Consider the following 20,555-nt stretch of genomic DNA (forward strand, 5'->3'; position numbering starts at 1 on the left):
ACACACACACATAATGCTGCAATGTCAATCTGAACAGGTGTGATTGTTCCATCGGGTCTTTCTGGCAAAGACTTTCCTCCTCTGTCTCTCACACATGGCTATTGTAAACACAAAGTCACCAGTTCTAAATGCATCAGAGACAAGAGCCTCTCTTTCTTTAGCTTCAACTGTTGTCTCAGATTCAGTCCTCACTGCCCACACATACCAAGCTTTGCACTCGGGTCTTTCATTAAGGTCTGTCTACTAATAAATAACACAAAATTCTATTTTTAATTTACCATTTTAAAGTCAACATGAAATGTGTCCACAACCCATTTTACTTCTGTAAACTGACATTTTTCGCCCGTTATACAAAGGTGCCTCAGTTTGTTCCTGCCAGGTAGCAGATGCCCTAACCCTGCCCCCACCCTAATCCTAACCATATGGAGCCTGTAAGGCTGAGTAGCCTGCCAGAAACAACGTATGGCATCTTTCACCCATCGCAAAATATTTTTGACAGAAACAGGACATTCTACGATTTAATTATGAAAAGTGGGTGTTATATAATAGAAAGGAGCCAAGTGGTTGGAGGAGAGGGGTTAAGAAGTAAGAGAGAATTGTGATGTCAGCCCAGAAAGTAAAGTAATTGTAGAGGCAGAGCAAGTTGTTACAGTACATTTTGGACTAAAGATTATGAGGACAAACATTTTTCTTTGTGACAACGTGAACCGATTAATCATGCACAGTAAGACCATGAACGTGTATTAAGAAAGTAAATGGGGCCATTTCATGTTGACCTCAATTTTAAAAGTATTGGTAATTGATGTATCAGTGCACTTTTTAGATAAAAGCATCAACGGGATGGCAAACTACCAAATTATAAGAGCAAAAGCTAAAATTAGAAAATGGATTTTAGAAAAATATTTTGATTTTAGGTTCTGTTATCACAAGTTTGCCTTTCATAGGCAAAGATTTCAAAAACCGCCTTTTTTGCTAGAAAAACCTGCATTGGCCATATAGAGTCTGGCAGTATAACTAGCTCATTAGCAGGTGTTGTATGATAAATCGCAGAATAAGTACAGACCTACTGGTGCGTCAGTGGCTGCTTTTTCTGATGCACCAACAAGCTGCTAATAAGCTTCAACTACAATGTTTGCTGCTGCTACTGCAGAAGCCTTTAAAACTTTCAGAAAACCCACATGGTGTGTTCAAAAAGTTGTGTGTTTGTGTATTTTTAGGAGGGAATAGCTGGATGGCTAATGGGGCAAACTTGTTAAAGCACCCAAGAGACCAGTGAATATGTTCAATATTAAAGCTGTAAAATCAGCAGTTCTTGTCTGTACATACTGTATTTGCTTCTTGTTTTTATTTGGAGTCATTGGTCTCACTTGTCCGTTGCTGTCAGTTAGGAGTGACAAATATCCACTGTCTGTTGTTTAGGAGGCGTTCCCAATGAAAATCCCATTGCAGAACGTCAGCTTAATTTTTTTCTCTTTTTCTTGCTTATGCTCTCTTTTCTCTCTTTTCCATTCTCTCTATTGCTCTCTGGTATCTCTCTATCTCAAGCTTTCACTAGACTCTAGGGAATGGGTGGATGGATGAGTGGATATCAGAGAGGTGGATGGAGGTTCTGTCTTCTTTGGATCTAGGGCTTGTGACCTCACAGATTCAATCTTTGGTCTATGTGAAGAACTGTCATGCTATCTGCCAATCTCTCTTTTTTCCTTCTGTCCATCCATCTAAATCACTTTTCTATTACTCTTTCTCTAAATCAGGTTTTTCTTTACATTTCTGCCATTGTTATGTTGGGCATTTTCATCCTTATTACACTGTAAATTTGGCAACAGTAGGTCAAAAGTTTTGCTGCTGAAATCAGTCCGTGCTTATCGAAATTGTAATCAATGCCCACAGTGGCCAAAGCTGGAAGTGTTGTTAAAGGGTCAGCTCACCAAAAAATTTTAATTCTCTCATAATTTACTCACCCTCATGCCATCTAAGATGTGTTTGACTTTCTTTCTTTTACAGAACACAAATAAAGATTTTTTGTCACAAATAAAGTCATACAGATCTGGGATGGTATGAGGGTGAGTCAATGATGAGAGAATTTTCATTTTTGGGTGAACTATCCCTTTAAACATGTGAGCATGTGTGAACTCCAGATTATGAATGAATTGTCCACAGAGTGGCACAAAAAACGAGTTGTAATTTTAGTAAGGCTGTCAATCGATTAAAATTTGTAATCGCATTAATTACATGACATGCCAATTAATTAATCCAATTATTTTGAAATTAATCTCATATATCATTTTTTGCTGAGAAAGGCCCCCAAATAAAGATACTTCATAAACATAATGCATAATAATTCAAATATTTATAAATATAATATGTAGGGCCTATAATAAATCTATTATACATGTTGAAATTCAGTTTGAAATAAATTGCATTATTGTGGATGAATAAAGCCTTGATTAGACAATACAAAAATGGCTTAGGAACTGAGCATTTTGTTTCTTTTATTCTCATATCATTGAACAAGCCTACAGTTGACAGCAATCTGTTTTGCATTAAGTTCATAAATGTGTCCAGATCTCACAGTATGCGTTCTTGCGTTCAATCTGCACTATTTTTAATTGTCTCTCTATGTACATGTGAGTGCCTCATACGGATGCATTTGGCGCATCAGCTGGTATTTAGCATCATAAATGCCACATTTTTAGGATGCTGTGCCAAGTTAAAAGTTGTGGAAACTTTGAAAATCACATCTCAAAAATCCTGTTGTGCTTCCTCCTAAGTGAGCAGTTCTCATTCTTAGGCTGCACTGCTTGTGAGATTTGATGACATGGCTTGTAAAAACAGATGTACTTCAAGCTTGAACTGATCGTATGGTAGGAAAATCTGTGCTTATATTGCGGAATTTACATACGCACCAGGGGACATGATTAATTGCGTAAATGTTTTTAACATTTTATTTGTTTATAATTAATCGCACTAAATTTACACATTAAATCGACAGTCCTATTTTTTTGTTGTAAATGTTGTTATATAGTCAACAAGTATGCACACTTTATTAATTATATGCCCTAACCCAAACTCCAACCCTAAACCTAACCATCAGTGGAGTATAAATGTAATTTCAGAGTGAAAATGTAACCTCCAAATCGCACTGTCCAATGTTTACGTGAACAACTTCATGGTTCCCATGGGACCAAGACCCATGTCTCGGAGGTTACTCACGCAAGAAGGAAAAGAGATCATACTTGAAACAAAAAACAAACAAACAAAAAATTCTGATGGGGCTTGGCACTTGTCAGTAATTCGGCTTAACAGGGATGATTTTAGGGTACATGAACTTTCGGAAGCAATATGTCGATTTCCTGTGTAATCATGTTGTTCTCTCCAAGAAAGCAAGGGAGGCAGTGCCTCCACAAAAATCGTGATGTCAAATTAACCGACAGAACAAATATAAAATAAGGCACATAAAATTAAATATGAGATCCAATAGAGTGCAAACTATTTATTTACTCAAGGAACACTGTCCAACAGCGACACCACAAATGTTTAGAATGAGGCAGTGAAATACATGCGAAAAGTCATATAAGAGGAGGCAATGCCTCAGTGTCACTATGATTGGTTGATTACCATCAGTGTGATAATGCCCACATGATGTTAGCACCTGTTCTGCAAATCGGCCTGAATAGGTCAAACTTATGCAAACTGCTGGACTAATAACAGATTTAACATCTCACCCACTCTGTCACTTTTGCTTTATTTTCTCTGCCCTTCTTACTATTCACGTTTGGTACAATTAAAGTTTTTTCCCATATGTGGGAGTTTTTTCATTATAAAAAGTGAAAGTGACAGAGACATTGTCAATTGTTTATGTGCCTTTTCCATATTGTGTCCAGTTATTGCTGAACCGTAACCATAGTAGGAGGAGATATGACATTTTCTCATACTGCATCCCCCGCTGAGGATACATAAAAATGTAGGACACCCCCCAAGGGATGAAGAGTGTAATATTTTCATCCATGGTATGATAGAAAGTGTGCACTCCTCCCCAATAAAGGTCAATAAGGACCTTCTCATGAGACAAACTCTTTTTTGAGAGAACGTTTCTGTTCTGCTTAATCCAAGTTAAGTGCCATCAACACGATCTGAGGCATGCTGTCAGTTACCACTAACAATAATTTAACTTGTCTCTGAAAAATATTTGCATTTACAGTAACATACTTATTGGTACTTCAATGTGGCAAATAATTTTAGAGGGTTTAAAAGCAGAAATGTGCAGCTTACCATTTTTAAAGCACTTAATCCTATTTTAAATGCTTTATATTAATTGTTCAGTTAAATGTATTATCTGAGCTGTAAAGTTGTTGTTTGTTGTCCTTTTAGTGGTGGTACTATAGCAGATGCACTTGTGGTTATGCATTACTGACATGATTCCTATGGGTAGATTTCACTCTAGGTCAACAGTACTTTACGGATAGTTCCAACACGTCTCTTTCTGGTATCCATGCATGCATCATCCGAAAATTTTACAGGCTTTAAATATCCATGATAGGAGCAATCTAACAAACATGGTTGGTTAGCAATTTATTCACTTTGGTATCATATGAACAAGTGTAATATTTAAATATTGTAGCTCTACTTTCAAAATTTTTGATACTTATTCCAGTGGGATGCCTCACCCCATAGACTTCCATTGTAAAATGCATTACTATAAACACAGTTTCTGCTTGTTTTTACAATCTGAGAGGCAAGAATTTTTTCTCTGGTAATCAACAGCATGCCACAGAAAGCTTGAGTTGCATTTAACCCGGAAAATTCCTTTAAAAATGCATTTAAAAGCAAAAACTCTACCAAGCACATGTTAATGTTTTTAAAACAAATTCCTAAATGAAAATTTGGCATGATTAAGAGCTTGCTAACTAAAACATGTTTTAAAGGACTTCTAAGTAGCCTGTTTTAAATGTATTTTAATGCTATGTATGCATAGTCTACTTCATTTGGTTCAAATCCCAGCTTTTCCATTGACTGGCCTTGGCACCTCTCAACTGTACAAGTGAATACACTAAATTTGGACCTAAACATTGCTGTCTAATTATGCAGTACACTTTTGTTTTATCCAGTGGGTGGGTGTGGCTAGAATCATCTCTGCAGGCAGCTATGATGTCATGACGAAATTTTTTTACATTTTTTTATTATTTTATTTTTTTATTGCACAAAATGGCACAGCTCTGAATTGGTCCAGACACACAGTGGTACCTCAGAACTAAAAGCCTACTTGCAGCATTCCGGAACTGTTTCCATGGCAGCCTACAATTGACAACAGATTGAAGAGTTAGTGGGAAAATGAGGCATTTGTGTCTCAGGCTGAATGTAGTAGTGATTGCAGTTAAATGGTTAGGGCTGGCAGAGGGGATCAGGGTGCTCAGAGCTCCAGGGGGGCCTGTTTGCCTTTGAGCGGATAAAATGGAAGCTGCATGTTACTTAGAGAAAAACTTTGCTTTAGTTTTTTTTTTTTTTTTTTTTTTTTGTCCCAAATGACTTTTTTAATACAATTATATTTATTAATTAATAATAAATCTCTTGAAACAATCAATTTAGTGCACAGAAAAACTATTTTACCTTTTTAATTTTATATTTGCTATAAGAAATCACTGCAAGACTTATGAGAATTTGTATGTGCAGTAGGTAGGATGAACAGATGACCATGATAAAAATTTGGGACATGGATGTGACCTGGTGGGCAGTATGCATGCTCGGACATGGGGCTAGAATTGTGGGCGAATATGGCCTAGTTTGATTTAAGTTAATATTTATGTTTTAATTCACAGCAGTCTGTAAAGAACGGAAAATCAATTCAAGAAACATTGTTTATTGAAAATGGCATGGAGACATCTGATCTTTGGACACGCTTAGTAAGTCAAACATAAACTCTACACAAATCAAAAGTGATTTCTCCTTTTTTAAGTTCGCAAAGTTCATGCCATCGTTCCATAATAATTAGCACAAACCACAAAAGGCCAGAGTTTGTGTTTTAAAGCCAACAAATTCAACAAGCTTAAATGTATATTCTGAGTTATTGATGTGAAATAATTGGTACTTATTACTTTTGGATGAAGGGAAACTTTGAGCACGATGTAAATAAACAGATTAAATGTTTTCAGTGTTGTCTTCAGAACAGAACACTGTCGCAGAAAAAGCTACAATATGCCAATATTGCAATAATAACATTGAATAACTTTGTCCGATAATCAAAAGTCTGGCATGCATGACTCTGAAGTATAGAACATAACAGAAGCTCTTATTGGGTTTAAAAGTGACAACAATTACCAGGCATGAAAATGTATTAGTGAACACAAAATAAAATCAGGGCATGTAACACTTGAGCCAAGGTCATTCTGCGCCGTCTTCGTAATGCCTGTTGGTCTACATTACAACCAAATAGCAGATTTCAGCAATAAAGTAAAAAAAACAAAAAAACAATAGATTCCACATTGGAAACTAGACTACAGTACATGTGTTTTTGACTAAACATACATGTGATTGATTCTTGTAAAGTAAGGCGGGACTTTCATTCCTTTCACAGCTGCCATATCGAGTAATGTTATGCCTCTATCAAAAATCTGAATGGTTCTTTTATCTTTAAGGTGAGACAATAGCCACCATATTTACCATTGCGAATTCTCCCATTCATATGTATACGAGTGGACAGTCTCATCCCCTAATAATATCTCTGTTTAAAGGGATAGTTCACCCAAAAATGAAAATTTTCTCAATATTTACTCACCCTCATGATATCCCAGGCATGTATGACTTTCTTTCTTCACCAGAACACATTTGAAGAAAAATAGAAAAATACCGTAGCTCAGTAGGTCTTTAAAATGCAAGTGAATGGAGATTACTCTTTTGAAGCTCCAAAAATCACAGACAGTCAGCATAAACGTCATCGATACGACTCCAGCAGTTAAATTAATGTCTTCTAAAGTGACAAGATCACTTTTGGTGCAAAAAAGATCAATATTTAAGTACTAACTTCACTGTCACTGTCTGTGATTTTTGGAGCTTCAAAAGAGGAATCTCCATTCACTTGCATTTTAAGGACCAGCTGAGCTAAGATATTTTTCAATTTTTCTTCAAATGTGTTCTGGTGATCATATCACTTTAGAAGACATTAATTTAACTGCTGATGTCGTATGGATGACGTTTATGGTGACTGTCTGTGATTTTTGGAGCTTCAAAAGAGAAATCTCCATTCACTTGCATTTTAAGGACCTACTGACCTAAGATATATTTCTATTTTTCTTCAAATATTTTCTGGTGAAGAAAGAAAGTCATACACACCTGGGATATCATGAGGGTGAGTAAATAATGAGAGAATTTTTATTTTTGGGTGAACTATCCCTTTAAGACCCACAAGCCCACTTCTTGTCCTGTACTTTTGAAAACCTATTCAGATGGTACACCCTGGTATGGTGGAATGTAAATAGGAAGAGAGACTCTGCTACCAAACAATACTTCAAACATGAAATACTAATGTCTTCTTTCTCTTTTTTTCTCTAGTGGTGAGAGTGGACGGGGGGGCTCAGCCTGACTCCCCCCCACCTCAGGCCTAATGAGTGAGGAGCAGCACGTTACGTCATCATTATGATGATGAAAGAGGAGTGAAAAGTTGGAGTAAAGGGAACAAAGGGTGCAGAAGATCACGTAGGAGAATGGAGGAGTGAAGCCATGATGGGCGTTTAGCAAGGGAGGCTGAGACTTTGAACACTTTTGAACGCAGCATGAACAGTTCGCTGATGTGCTGGGTCATCAGCGTGAATGGACCTGTCTTAACAGATCAACATCAACAATCAGACTATGGCCTAAAGTAGCTACTTTAAATAAACGTAAGCCCATTAGCCCAAAGCGAGTTTGCAGCATCATGTATACCGAAAACCCAGTACAAACCTCAACAAACTGTGAATGTTTCAAACTGGGTTTCTCAAATGTATTGACATAACCTCATGACACAAACTTTTAATCTCTTCACGACTGGACGTAGAGACGGCGGACACGGGTTTCACGGTTATCAAGCAAATTAGCAAACGCACCATGGTTCCTCTTTTTGGGGCCTTCTGCCTGATTCAATATGGATTTCTTTTTTGCCTTATCTTTGAAGTATTAATAGATTTTGTCTCTAACATCAATGCTCTTTTTTCATCTGAATTTGACCCGGTTGTTGCCGTTTATAGGCAACAACTCACAACTGTGACATTTGCTGACCTTTACTAATATAATGACTCAGATCTAAACATAGCTCTCCTTTCCTTTCTTCTCTTTAACACTCTCTGTGACAGCCCTTTCTCTATTAAACCTCACAAACACACACATAGCGTGTCATATTCCCTGGCTTCCTCTGCTCATTGCAGGTAAGGTTTCTTTTCCTAGATGTTCTATTTTTAAAAACCTGATTAAAAATGCAAAGAGGACCCAAAACTGAAATACTGAGATAGACTGGGATCTTTAAAATTCAGATTCTAAACACAAACAGACAAAACCTTAAATAACCTGAAAGATTTAAATAACTATTTTAAAGCTGTCATGTACTCCTAGATGTAACCACCATGTTTTACTAATTCAGCCATTTGGTTTGTTCTGATTCAATGGTCTTTCAGAACTATATTCTGAACAAAAGTACTAATCATATACTAAACAATAGTATTTTTGTAGCAAATCTTAACGGTATATTATATTAAATCTGAATCTATCTTTAATTATACACTGTCATTTGACAAACCAGTCAGTATTTATGCTGATTTAAGTCTCAGAAGCCTGAAGTACACAAACCAATAGTCATGAGTTTCATTTAAAAGAACCAGCTCATAAAAGTCATTTATTCGTGAATTAGACTTCACTGGGCATGCTTTATGTTTGTTATTGTTCGCAATCAGTGAGGAAAACAGAATAGATGTCTTTGTATTATTTTGCGGCACACAGTCTTTCTCTCTCATCGCATTAAATTCAGCCCACAAGCTCACAACTCACAACTATTATTATATACTATTTATTTTGCCATAATGTAGGTTTAGAATACAGTTGCAGGAAACCCTGCCAGAGTATTTTAGTACAGTGTTCAAGACGGGATCTTATGCAGAACCAGTTCTTGTTTTCCAACCTTAGTCACAAAAACATCAGGAAGAACTAATAGGCAAGTCCTGATATTTGATCAATACTGGGATTTACCCATTATATTTGTAACTTCTTTTTTTAATTTTTTATTCAGAAATCTTTATCTCGCTCTCATCACCACCACTGGGATTATCAAAGTCCATCGACTTCTCTGGTTCTTGATGAGTCATCCTCTCTTGGTTTTCCTTTTTTTTTTTTTTTTATCACCAACTCTTTCAGTCTCTATTCAGTTCAGTCTTGGCTAAATGATTCATTCCATGAAAGCTAAGGGCCGGATATGTGGTGTACATTATGTGCATCAGATGCCATAATTTGGTTTGAATTACATCACCATCTCAGCTGTCAAATGCTGGAAGTGGTCATGTTCACTGCGTGCTGAATGTTATGAGAATCTGCAGAGTAGAGTGAGCCGTGCCATCAGATTATGTCACTGACTCGAACTGGACAAATTACAGGGCAGACTTGTCATCATCTTAACAGAAGAAAGGAGTGTTAGTGAGATTTGCATTGAAGTAAATTTGTCTAATCATACTAACGGGGTCCAAAATTAACTTTTTGTAACAACTGCCAATGTAGAGTGAATAGAGAAAATGTACCATCCATAAAACATTTCTTAATGGCAATTAAACTGCAATTTTGTATTATGAAATATAGATATCATTTGTTCTCATGACAGCTGGATTATTTAGCTGTTTTTCCCCTTGCGTATTAGTGACAACAGCGCTGGTCATTATGTCACTCGCAGCATCCTATACAAGCTAGTCTCCATCTCTCTGAGAAACTACACTGTTGCAATCGTTATTTTGTTGCAATCGCGTAAATTTGTTTCGGTGGCTTTATGCGAGGAATATTCAACATAGGTGTTGCCACATGGGCTTTATGAGAACCCCCCCCCCCCAAAAAAAACCTTTGGGACGGTAAATTTTCCATTAAAGTAAAAAAAAAAAAGAGTTGGGACCCACTTTATATGTGGTGTTTTAACTACTAGCCTGTGTTCTTAAGCATTTGATACAATGTACTTATTATATACATACTTGTTGTTGCATTGTACTAACATTTAAAGTACCTGAATTTAATTACATCTGTTGTTACACTGACCACGTTTACATGGACACCAGAAAACTGTTTATTGAGAAAGCTGCTTAAGACTCGAAATCGGTTTATGCATTTAGATGAGCTGTTTTAGCAGCTTTCTCTTTACCTTCATAGACATGCGGCTTGAAGCAGCTTTCTTTACAGTAACATAATTTCCTTACGATGCTTGTGTAAATAATAAACATGGCATCCGAGGAAGACTTCACTATTTTATTGTCCGTTGCTTTGCTTCATTTCCAGATATTCCAAAGTGGTTGCTGTGTTTGTTTCCTTTACTTTTTATCGCAACCTATAGGGGAATTGCACTGCAATAGTGGGGTTTCCTTCTGGGATTCCCCCAATGTATAAGCGCACATACGCAAGTGTTAGGGACAGCCCATATTTTACATTGGTGTGTATAATTGTGTATAGTTTACAGTGTATGTGCCTTTTCCACTTTACTCCAAGAAATTTTGAATTCATTCCACTGTGTTGATTTTTGTTGGGCTCCATCCTATAACGTTTGTTATGACAGTCTGTTCATGCACGTTACAATGCCGCTTATGTGTTTACATGGCCACAATAAGTTGCGTTCTCCGGGAGAAACCCAGGTGTGTTACGGGATATGTGTAAGGGATAAAGAAAGCGGTTTCTGCAAAAACCCTGGAATAAACAATTTTTTTAAATGCATGTATACATGGTCACTGTTAACCTTACCCCTAACCCAGTCTTTACCCTAAACCCTACCCCTACTCCTAAACTTACCTGCATCTCAACCTCAGTAACAGAAAATGTGAATCTTGTGAGAATTTAGCAAAAAAAAAACAAAACATGTAGTTACACAATAAATACACTGCCTGGCCAAAAAAAAAAAAGTTTCATATCTAATATTTCGTTGGACTGCCTTTATCTTTGATTACAGTGCACATTCGTCATGGCATTGTTTCGACAACCACATGCAACGTCACAACATTTATTTCCGTCCAGAGTTGCATTAATTTTTGGCCGAGATTTTGTATTGATGGCGGGAGAGTCGAAGCACTCTGTAAAGTCGTCTCTAGCACATCCCAAAGACTTTCAGTGCAGTTAAGGTCAGGACTTTGTGGTGGCCAATTTATGTGTGAAAATGATTCCTCATGCTTCCTGAACCACTCTTTCACAATTTGAGCCAGATGAATCTTGGCATTGTCATCCTAGAATATGCCCGTGCCGTCAGGGAACAAAAAATCCATTGATGGGATAACCTGGTCATTCAGTACATTCAGGTAGTCAGCTGACTTAATTTTATTGCTGCATAACATTGCTGAGCCTAGACTTTACCAATTGAAGCAACCCCAGATCATAACACTGCTTTAAATCCAAATGGTGAGGCAGTGTAAATTGTATTGTGTGTACATTAATGTTAGCAAATTGTAGTTAAACACACCTAATTTAGTGGGACCATAAGAAGAAGAGACAGAAGTCGTAACAGATTTCCTTTAGTAAATGTTTGTATGTCTTTCATTTGAATCGCTTCAGTCACTTAGATCAGCAAGGGTCAGACAATCATTCTTTCAGACATAAGATATTATGTTGCAGTTGCTTATAAATCTACCGGCCTCTGGTGATTTACTTGCCAAAGCCAATTTTACCCACATTTGGCACTTTCCAAATGTTTAATTTGGACTCTGCACACAAACATGTCAACTAAAAGCCAGAGCCACTAAAATAGTTAATTACTTCCTGTTTTCTGTCCATTCACTAGGATATTACGCTAGTAAACAGACACTAGGGACCGAACACGGAGGGATTTCACAGTGTGCACATGCAAACACACACACACACACACACACACACACACACACACACACACACACACACACACACAAACACACACACACACACACACACACACACACACAAACAGCAACTAATGGACTGTCTTTCTTTGCATTCCTAATGTGCTTACTGCCAGGCTCTGGAATAAACATGAGAGGCATTAGTGAGACATTCCTGTCAGGCAGGTCGTAATTACCCCTGAAGCTTTCAGTTTCTCTTCCCCATGCTCAGTTCACTCTCCTGGGGTGCTGTTCTGATCAGCTTTCTTTCCCTAGAGCTCTGCATCTCCATTCTGGGACTCACCGTCCAACCTTACTGGGTTCACTTTTTCATCTGACAACTCTTTCATTTAAGAATAAAAATATGATTTTGCACCATTATTCCTGTCCACAGACCTGTTTAAAGCTTAAGCCACTATTATAGTTCCTACAAGAAGTCATGCATTAGCTTCAGGTTTGATGTATGGTATGTGGAATAAGTTTGCCTCCGGCTTCTTGGAAGAAAGGTTGTCGGCTTCATCACCTTTTATAACAATTTAGTAGCGTGCATCTCCTCTGGCACTTTGCTTTCCATTAAACCATGCTGTGAAGCATATCATTGGCTTCTGGAGTTGCTTGCATGCTAGTGTGTAATGTGCTTTATGGGTTCGACGTTTCTCGTGGGGCACCTCACTGATGTTTGCTCTGAGATTAGACTACTTGAGAGAACCTGATGAGATCAAGATAAGATCTCTTTCACTTTCTCACTCTATATTTGTGGGAATGCGCCTAGAAAAGATTGGGTTGTCTCTATCCCATGCTTGTTTCTTAACACAGAGCAGATAAGTTGGCAAACGTCCAATAGAGAGGGGTTGTGACGGCAATACGAAAGAAATCACAGTGATTGATGCTTCTTAGGGGGTGGGGTGGTGTACTGATATATAATATATATAGAAAATATGACTATATTTTCATAGAATGCTCAAATGATTGGTTGTTCTAATGTTTTCTGCTAAATTGAGGATATAAGTATAAGGGAGAGCCATTTGTCATATAACCCCCACGATTTGTGATTGGCATCTATGGGGCATCAAAGAATCAATAAGTAAGCATCAGTTCAAAAAGAGAAAGGAAACAAGGATTGATTCTTGATTCAGTTCCCTGGAATGTGCCAAAGTCTCCATAAATAACAGCAGCTTTACTCCATAATAAATCTCCATTTGTCAGCCAGAAAATTAAATTAAAACAAAAATCTTGTTCGCAATATAGTCACATGCTAAATAAATTCTCCACTCTTTCCTCCCCATCTTTCTTCCTTTCTCTTTAGTAAAAATTTTTTTTTAACAAAAAGTATTTTTTTCCTTCTAATTTCAAATAGATTTATTCTTTGACGGCAGTATTTTATAGAGACCACTTACTTTCGTAGCTCTTAAAAATGATTGAATTTTAACACTCAAAGAGTGTTGATCACCAGAAAGTGCCTGTGGACTATATCAGGTGTCTTTGAGTTATGTTTAAAAAGTTTGATTTCATGTATTATGTTTGTGTATAAATTTTTCCTGTGTGTTCTGTGTTAATTGTATGTGATAGTTGTTTTTTTTAATTAATTTTCATCTTGTTATTCTATCTTTGTGAGAAAATGTTGATGTTATGGTTACAATACATCATTATCCATATATACAGGTGAATATTACCAATCGCTCTGTGTTTTCGAGAACTGCCTAAAATTTAAATAGACACATACAGTATATTACACCAGTACCATTAGGGGAATATAATATGACCCCCCCCCCCCCCCAAAAAAAAACACAAAATATATCATATAATGTCACTTTTAATGCACATCGGATCATTCTATGTATTTAACTCCGTCTAATTTACAAAACTATTAGCCTAAAAAGTGGCAATATTTGATAGATGTGTTTTACACATGTTGATATGGATGGAAAGTGATTGTACATTACTATTAGTCATGATAGAGACAATATCACATTTAAGAGATGTTGGGAAGAACATCCAAGTACGTGCTTTTGAAAATCGACTTCCCTTCTTCAGCCAATCCCTTCTATAGAGCTGAATGTTGTCTGTATATAATCCATGCTGTACAATGCATTGTGTAAATTGTTTCCTGAATTTATGTCAGTACAATTAATGTAAACAAGGACTGAAAGCATTTAGAATTCTGTTAAATAAAAACCAAATATGACTGCTAAGATATGACTGCTTTCCATCATTTAAAGCTGAAGTGCATCATTTCTGTGTCGCTACCAACAAAAAATGGAATTGCAAAAATAATAAATGCCCTGCTGAAAATAAATAGATAAAAAATAAAGCTTAAACCAGCCTGGTTTGTTGGTCTTGGCTGGTTTAAGATGATTAAACTGGTCTTCCAGCCTGACCAGCTGACAAGTGCCCAAACTTTGTTTCTCATCTTAATTCTGATGGTTCCAGAAGGGTCATACTAGTGAAGCAGAACCTTATAACATCCAATGTTCTGACTACAGGGTGAGCATGACTGTTTCTCAAGGAAAAATATCTATAATGAAATTTTAAGACTTTGTTTTGATTTGTCATGTGAATACCCTGGGAAACATGAATCAGGCAGACATGATTAACGTTTAGTGGTTCAACCTCTATATGGCCCTAAGAGGCTTCTCGGCCAATATTAGCCCCAAATCCAGACCTAGCCTTTATAAATGAACCAAAACAAAGCCCTTAAGATCTGCATCCCAGTAACAACACGGGCAGCGCATCAGATTCCTTAGGTAAAACAATATGAAATTTTCTGTGCAGTGAATGTTAGCAAGCATGAAGAATTGCACTGCAGCACTGTATTGGCTTTTGGCAGCGTATATTGGAATTTCAATCTTGTGTTTTTCTTTTAGTGTGCAGGCAGCAAATAAATAGAAACAATGCCAGATGCACAGCCATTAAATAATTGCCTAGCCTGTCACATTTCCAAATCTATATCACTTCATGTCTATGAGATGTGAGACATTTTTAAACTGTCAAAAATGTAGAAAAAATAAAATAAAAAATGAAAACTTAAAGATTGGGCAGAAAAGCACAGACCACAAAATATGTTTGGAACAAGTATTCGCCAAACCACAGCGTTAAGCACATCCATATGCTTCATTAGAACCAGTCTTTGACCCACTGCAATAGTAACGCTGCACAAATTTACTCTGAAAACCAATGAAACACACTTTTGTTACGAGGATTTTAAAAAACAACTGTTCCTTTTGTAAATAAAATAAATAAATAAAATAAAAATAAAAACTTTTCTAATGCAACCACATCATTTTGTGCTGCATTTATGACTCTGCTGTGTCACATGTCAGCTTGAGTTCATGGCTGGATTTGAACCACAGTCCTCCAACTCTGAGCCCAAAGCTCTGTCAGGTGAGCTACCACACAAGCTATTTATGTTAGTGTCCGTGCGGTGCCTCATGCCCCCCCCCACCCCCGCAAGATGCCGCCCTGGGCAACCGTACATGTCGCCCATGCCTAAATCCGCTACTGGCATTATCAGATATCACTTTAGAGAAAAACTTAGCTTTTGCTTCTTTCACTATTCTTTGATAGTTTGTTAAAGACACCTTTAATATGTCAAAAGAGACCTGAAGCTTGTCTCTTTTCCACTTGTGCTCCGCTTTTCTACACTATTGTCTGAGAGTGTGGGTGATGTCATTTAGCCAAGGCTGTGAAACACGCTTAATAGTGAAATAGCTTTCCTATTAAGAAATAAAAATTAAGATGATTTGATATCATGAGAAAAAAAGGGACCACTGATAGCAGTAAAAGACATTTGATACAATTACGGGACAACTCATCATCTGCGAAGAGCATAAAAAACTAGCACAGGTGCAGTGACACTCAGTATTTTCCCCAAAGTTTAATAGCATAAGTTTTTATTTAAATGCATTAATATTTTCACTTTTAACAGTGAGGTAAATATACAGCGCAAAATAATTATGGTGACTCCAGTGCTGCAGGCAGATCTCACTGTAGACGCTAGAAATGTCCCGCCCCTTACTGAAACGGAAAATATGATTGGTTAGAAAATATCAAATTGCATTTAAAATTACTGTTCTGATTGGTAGCTCAGCTAAGTCGAACTGTCTTATTTTGCCCATTCCTTCAGTTGCAGTCTCCACCACCCCCCCCCCCCCACTTCGTGAAGAGAATCTCTGTACACTTATTTAAAAAAAATGATAATGATAATCACAATTCACTCAATGCTGCAGCATCACCTCAGTATAATTAAAAGTTATGGGTCAAAAGGCTCCTCACTGTTCTTGCGGCCATATATCATAACTCATTTTAGGTGGGCATACTCAAAATCCTTTGAAAGATAGGTGGGCATTCGGCATACGTATGCCTGCATATACCCTAGACTACACTACTGATTTAGACTAGGGCTGTAAATCGATTAACAAATTTTAACTAATTAATCACACAGTTTTCTGTGATTAATCGCGATTAATAGTGATTAAATTATGGTACATGACACATTACAACAAACAAAAAAAAAATCATAAATTATTTACTTTATAGTTTGTCTCAAAGAACTTGCAAGAAATTGGTTAGTTATCATTTATTTTAATTATTTAAATATGTACATATTAAAAGTGCACTCAGTAATTTTTTTCTCACATGAGCTCTAGTCATTTCAGTAACCTTATAAAAGCTGTTTCATTCTATATGGGGCAGGGGCGCCCTCATGGGGGCTGCCATTTTAGAATCACATGACCAGCTGAATACTAGTCGTTTAATCTCAGTAACCGTCTTGTTATTGGACACTTTCACTCTTGGATTAAATTAATCATGGCTGATGTGAATAGTTAATTTCTACAATGGCATCTGTGACTGAAAGCTTTTGATTTTGAATGATACTGCCTCCACACCACTAGGTGTCACTGTAAATCCAAGATAACAAGAGCAAAAAGTTACTGAGTGCACCTTTAAAATGTTTTTTTTTTTTTTTTTTTTTTAATTAGACACATTTTTACAGGTATTATTCTTTGATACAAGTATATGTAAACATGCCATAAAATCAGTGGATATAATGAAATTACAGTTTTGTAAAATTTTCTTGTGTTTTCCAGTGGACTTTTTAATAATAGGTTCAAATGGGCAGATTCAATTCATATCAAACTTTCTTGGCAAGATAAACTTAAGTGTACTTTGCCAATACATTATTAGACACTACACATACAGATACCTGTACAAAACATATTGAATGCTAATGTTTAATTTGCTTAAGTATAAAATCTCAAAACTATTATTTTCTCTGGCTGCCTTGCAGTCTCTGCTGTGGCTTGCTGAACATCCAGGACCTTCTCATCGCGCACACGCTGAGACTCACTTGCGCGGTTTCAATTTTGACAGTGGTCAGATGACAGTAGTTGCCCATTTATAGGCAATGCGAATAGATATTACAGTAACAAACAGTAAATGATCTCCTGTGTTTATTATGCCTGGGACATATGTCGAGTGTAATGAATAAGCGTGCACTGCTCTGTTCAGTTATGTGTGTACCTACTGACAATTTATAAATGCCAATTTTAGCAACAGAAAATGGGGAAAAACATCAGTGAAGTTTCGCCAAATGCACAAAGGTGTTGGGGACAACTCGGGACACCTTTCTCCTATCTCCTGACATTAAGGAAGAAAAGCATACTGCATTAATAGCATTAATTTAGCAAAAAATATTAATCGCAGAAATTAACACGTTAAATTTCCCAGCCCTAATTTCCACATACACTATATACACACCCACATCACCACTGCTTGTGATAATCGCTTGACAGTACAATGCTTGTATGAGAATGAGGCCTTTACAAAGACTCTACATCAGAGGCTTTACCCACTGATGGTTGTCAGCAGGCTTATAGACAGTGAAGAGCAGCAGGTTGTAAGAGATAAGCTACACTGTCACTGCATTCACTTTTAATTAGTTTAGCCAAGCAAACCCTCTACGACAGCAAAATGTAGTCACTATTCAAATAATTAATCCCATTCTTGTCCTTAACCCTCATAAATGTAATAGGCACCATGAGTCAGCAAAAATTACAGGAGACAAAGAGATTAAAAGATTAAATGTTGTCATAAAAAGGGACGTTACTGATGTTGAATTACTTTCATTTTGACAAGCAAAGAATGTCATCATTGAATTTTGAGCGCTAGGGCTCATAGACAAGATATATGTCACAGACAAGGGCACAGACACACACAGACAAACTATTGCCATTATCAATGAGGGGAAAAGTGTGTAAGAGAAGAAGAAATGCAGAGATAAAAATAGGTAACACTTTACATTAAGGTTCCCTTAGTAAAGGGTTTGTAAAGGGGTTTATTAATGACTAATAACTCATCTACAAATGCATTATAAACTATTTATGTGCAGTTATAACAACATGAATAAAAAGGGTGAAGTTCATGCAATACCTGCCAAATAACCTATTCATAATTATTTTAATCAATATCTTGAAATGTCATAATTCATTATTTATGTCATGATACAGCAAAAATAGACTATAATTGAGAGAATAAAAGGTGATGTTAATATATTCATAACTCTAATGTCTTGACTTATGTCACTTTGCTTGTCAAGATGGTGATAAAACAATGCCGCTACTCAGAGTGGTAACCTACATATCAAAGCTGGAATGTCTCAGCCAAACACCTTTCAGGTATTCATGCTCATCCACAGCAATACCTGTAACTTTGATTTCTCTAATTTATCAAAAGTATATCTATATTATTTACTTATCTTCATTTTAAGGGTCATTTATTAATTAAGTAACAATATCTGCACTTTCTAGTACAAGCCTTAATAAAGGTGGATTTACAAACTTATTTAGCAACCTCAAAAACATGTATACAAGCTGAACGACCATGGCTAATTTACTGAATTATCCATGAACCATTCACTGTATTAATGACTTACCAAAATTTGTAAGCTAGGGAAAATGTACCTTCATGTAATGTGGACACCAGTGAACCATTTATTAATGACTTATCAACATTAATAATAATGTTGAGTTCAAGTCCACCTTAGTCAAGTCTGAGTCAAGTCCGAATCTTTAAAGAATCGAGTCCGAGTTGAATCCAAGTCCATAAGGGGCCGAGTCGGACTCAAGACCGAGTCCATAACAGGCAGAGTCCGAGTCAAGTCCGAATTAATCTGTTCATGAATCTGAATTAAAATTGTAACCTTAAACTCAGCATCAGTGTTTTAAACTTATTTTAACCTTCACAACTAAGAAAAACAGCTTGTCAATATAAATTTAACAAAAATGCCTCATGTTGCATTTAATATTCACATGCTATGATTAGCATCCTGCTGAACAAACTTCAAATTGTTTTCAGAGTGAAAGCATATGCTTTAGGTGTATGAAGACAAAACTGTCCTTATTGCGTTCTGTTGACATTTCAGTTATTTGTTGCTTTTCCCCTCCACTCAAACATACACCAAAGAAAGTGAAAGCTGTGTTAGTCATTACAACCAGAGTTATTATTATTTCAAATTTTCATTTAGTTTTTATTTCCACTTCATTTTCAATTTGTCCATTCAATTTAATTTAGTTTTATCTAAATTATGGGTAAAATACATGTAATGTAATGAATTAAATACATTTAATATGTTTAATGCATTTAATAAATGGTAATATTAAAACATTTGATAATGCCCATGAAATTAAACAGAAAATAAAAACAGAAGAGATCAGATACCATTAGAAATGTATTTTTATTCTACTACACTTCACACTTTTCAGTCCTCCTGCTGTGTCCAGGTATAGCCTACTTCCCTAAAGTTAAGATACATTTTTTTTATGACAAACTCACCTTGGACTGACGTTTTGTTCTTTTCACATTATATTTAGTATGGATAATAGGTGAAAAGAGACTTCTCCCCTCACCTGTGTTCTTCATTGTATTTTCAGACTTTTTTGCCATTGAAACGCAAGTGCCAGCTTTACAGGTAACACACAGATGTTGCACTACAAATATGTAACGGACTGAGTTGTACTATTTCCATCATGGTCTAAAAGTCCCTAATACGTTGCATGTTTGATTTTGTCTCGATATAGTCAACATTTTCAGTTAGAAATGGCTTTGCGTAGTAACGTGAGTCTGATAAAACATTTGTTCTATTTAATAATTTGGGGAACGTACTTTTAAAAGTGTATTTACTTTATTGTTGTTTCCGGATGAGAGTGGCAGAGCATGTCTGGCAATCTCTTTCCCGCACACACATAGAGCACGGGCACGCTGTGTGCGAAGTGAGCTAAAAAAGTACTTTGAAAGAGGGCGCGCTACTGCTCTCACCCAGAATAATCACACGTAAGGACATATACGCACGAAAACTGGTGTTCAGTATCAAATACACAGTATTTATGATATTACTAACTGTAGAGAGCACATCATTATGAAGACAAAGCCAAATCCCAGACATTTAGAGACAGTTTTGAAATCCCAGCTGGACGCTTTTTTCAGGTCTGAAAAAGAGGACATGTCTGGGGAAAA

At 36.5% G+C, this 20,555-nt stretch overlaps 1 protein-coding gene across 1 annotated transcript in view; it reads left to right on the forward strand.

The window, feature by feature from the left end:
- Positions 1 to 14,229, forward strand: part of ngfra (nerve growth factor receptor a (TNFR superfamily, member 16)) — a 63,679-nt gene extending 49,450 nt beyond the window's left edge. The window contains exon 6 of the mRNA XM_051714741.1: positions 7,546 to 14,229. Coding sequence (XP_051570701.1) covers positions 7,546 to 7,598 — 53 coding nt within the window. The 3' untranslated portion in view covers positions 7,599 to 14,229. The remainder of the gene's footprint in view (positions 1 to 7,545) is intronic.
- The last annotated feature ends 6,326 nt before the right edge of the window (positions 14,230 to 20,555 follow it).

Source organism: Myxocyprinus asiaticus, chromosome 13 (assembly GCF_019703515.2).
Source record: "Myxocyprinus asiaticus isolate MX2 ecotype Aquarium Trade chromosome 13, UBuf_Myxa_2, whole genome shotgun sequence".
NCBI classification, from domain to species: domain Eukaryota; kingdom Metazoa; phylum Chordata; class Actinopteri; order Cypriniformes; family Catostomidae; genus Myxocyprinus; species Myxocyprinus asiaticus.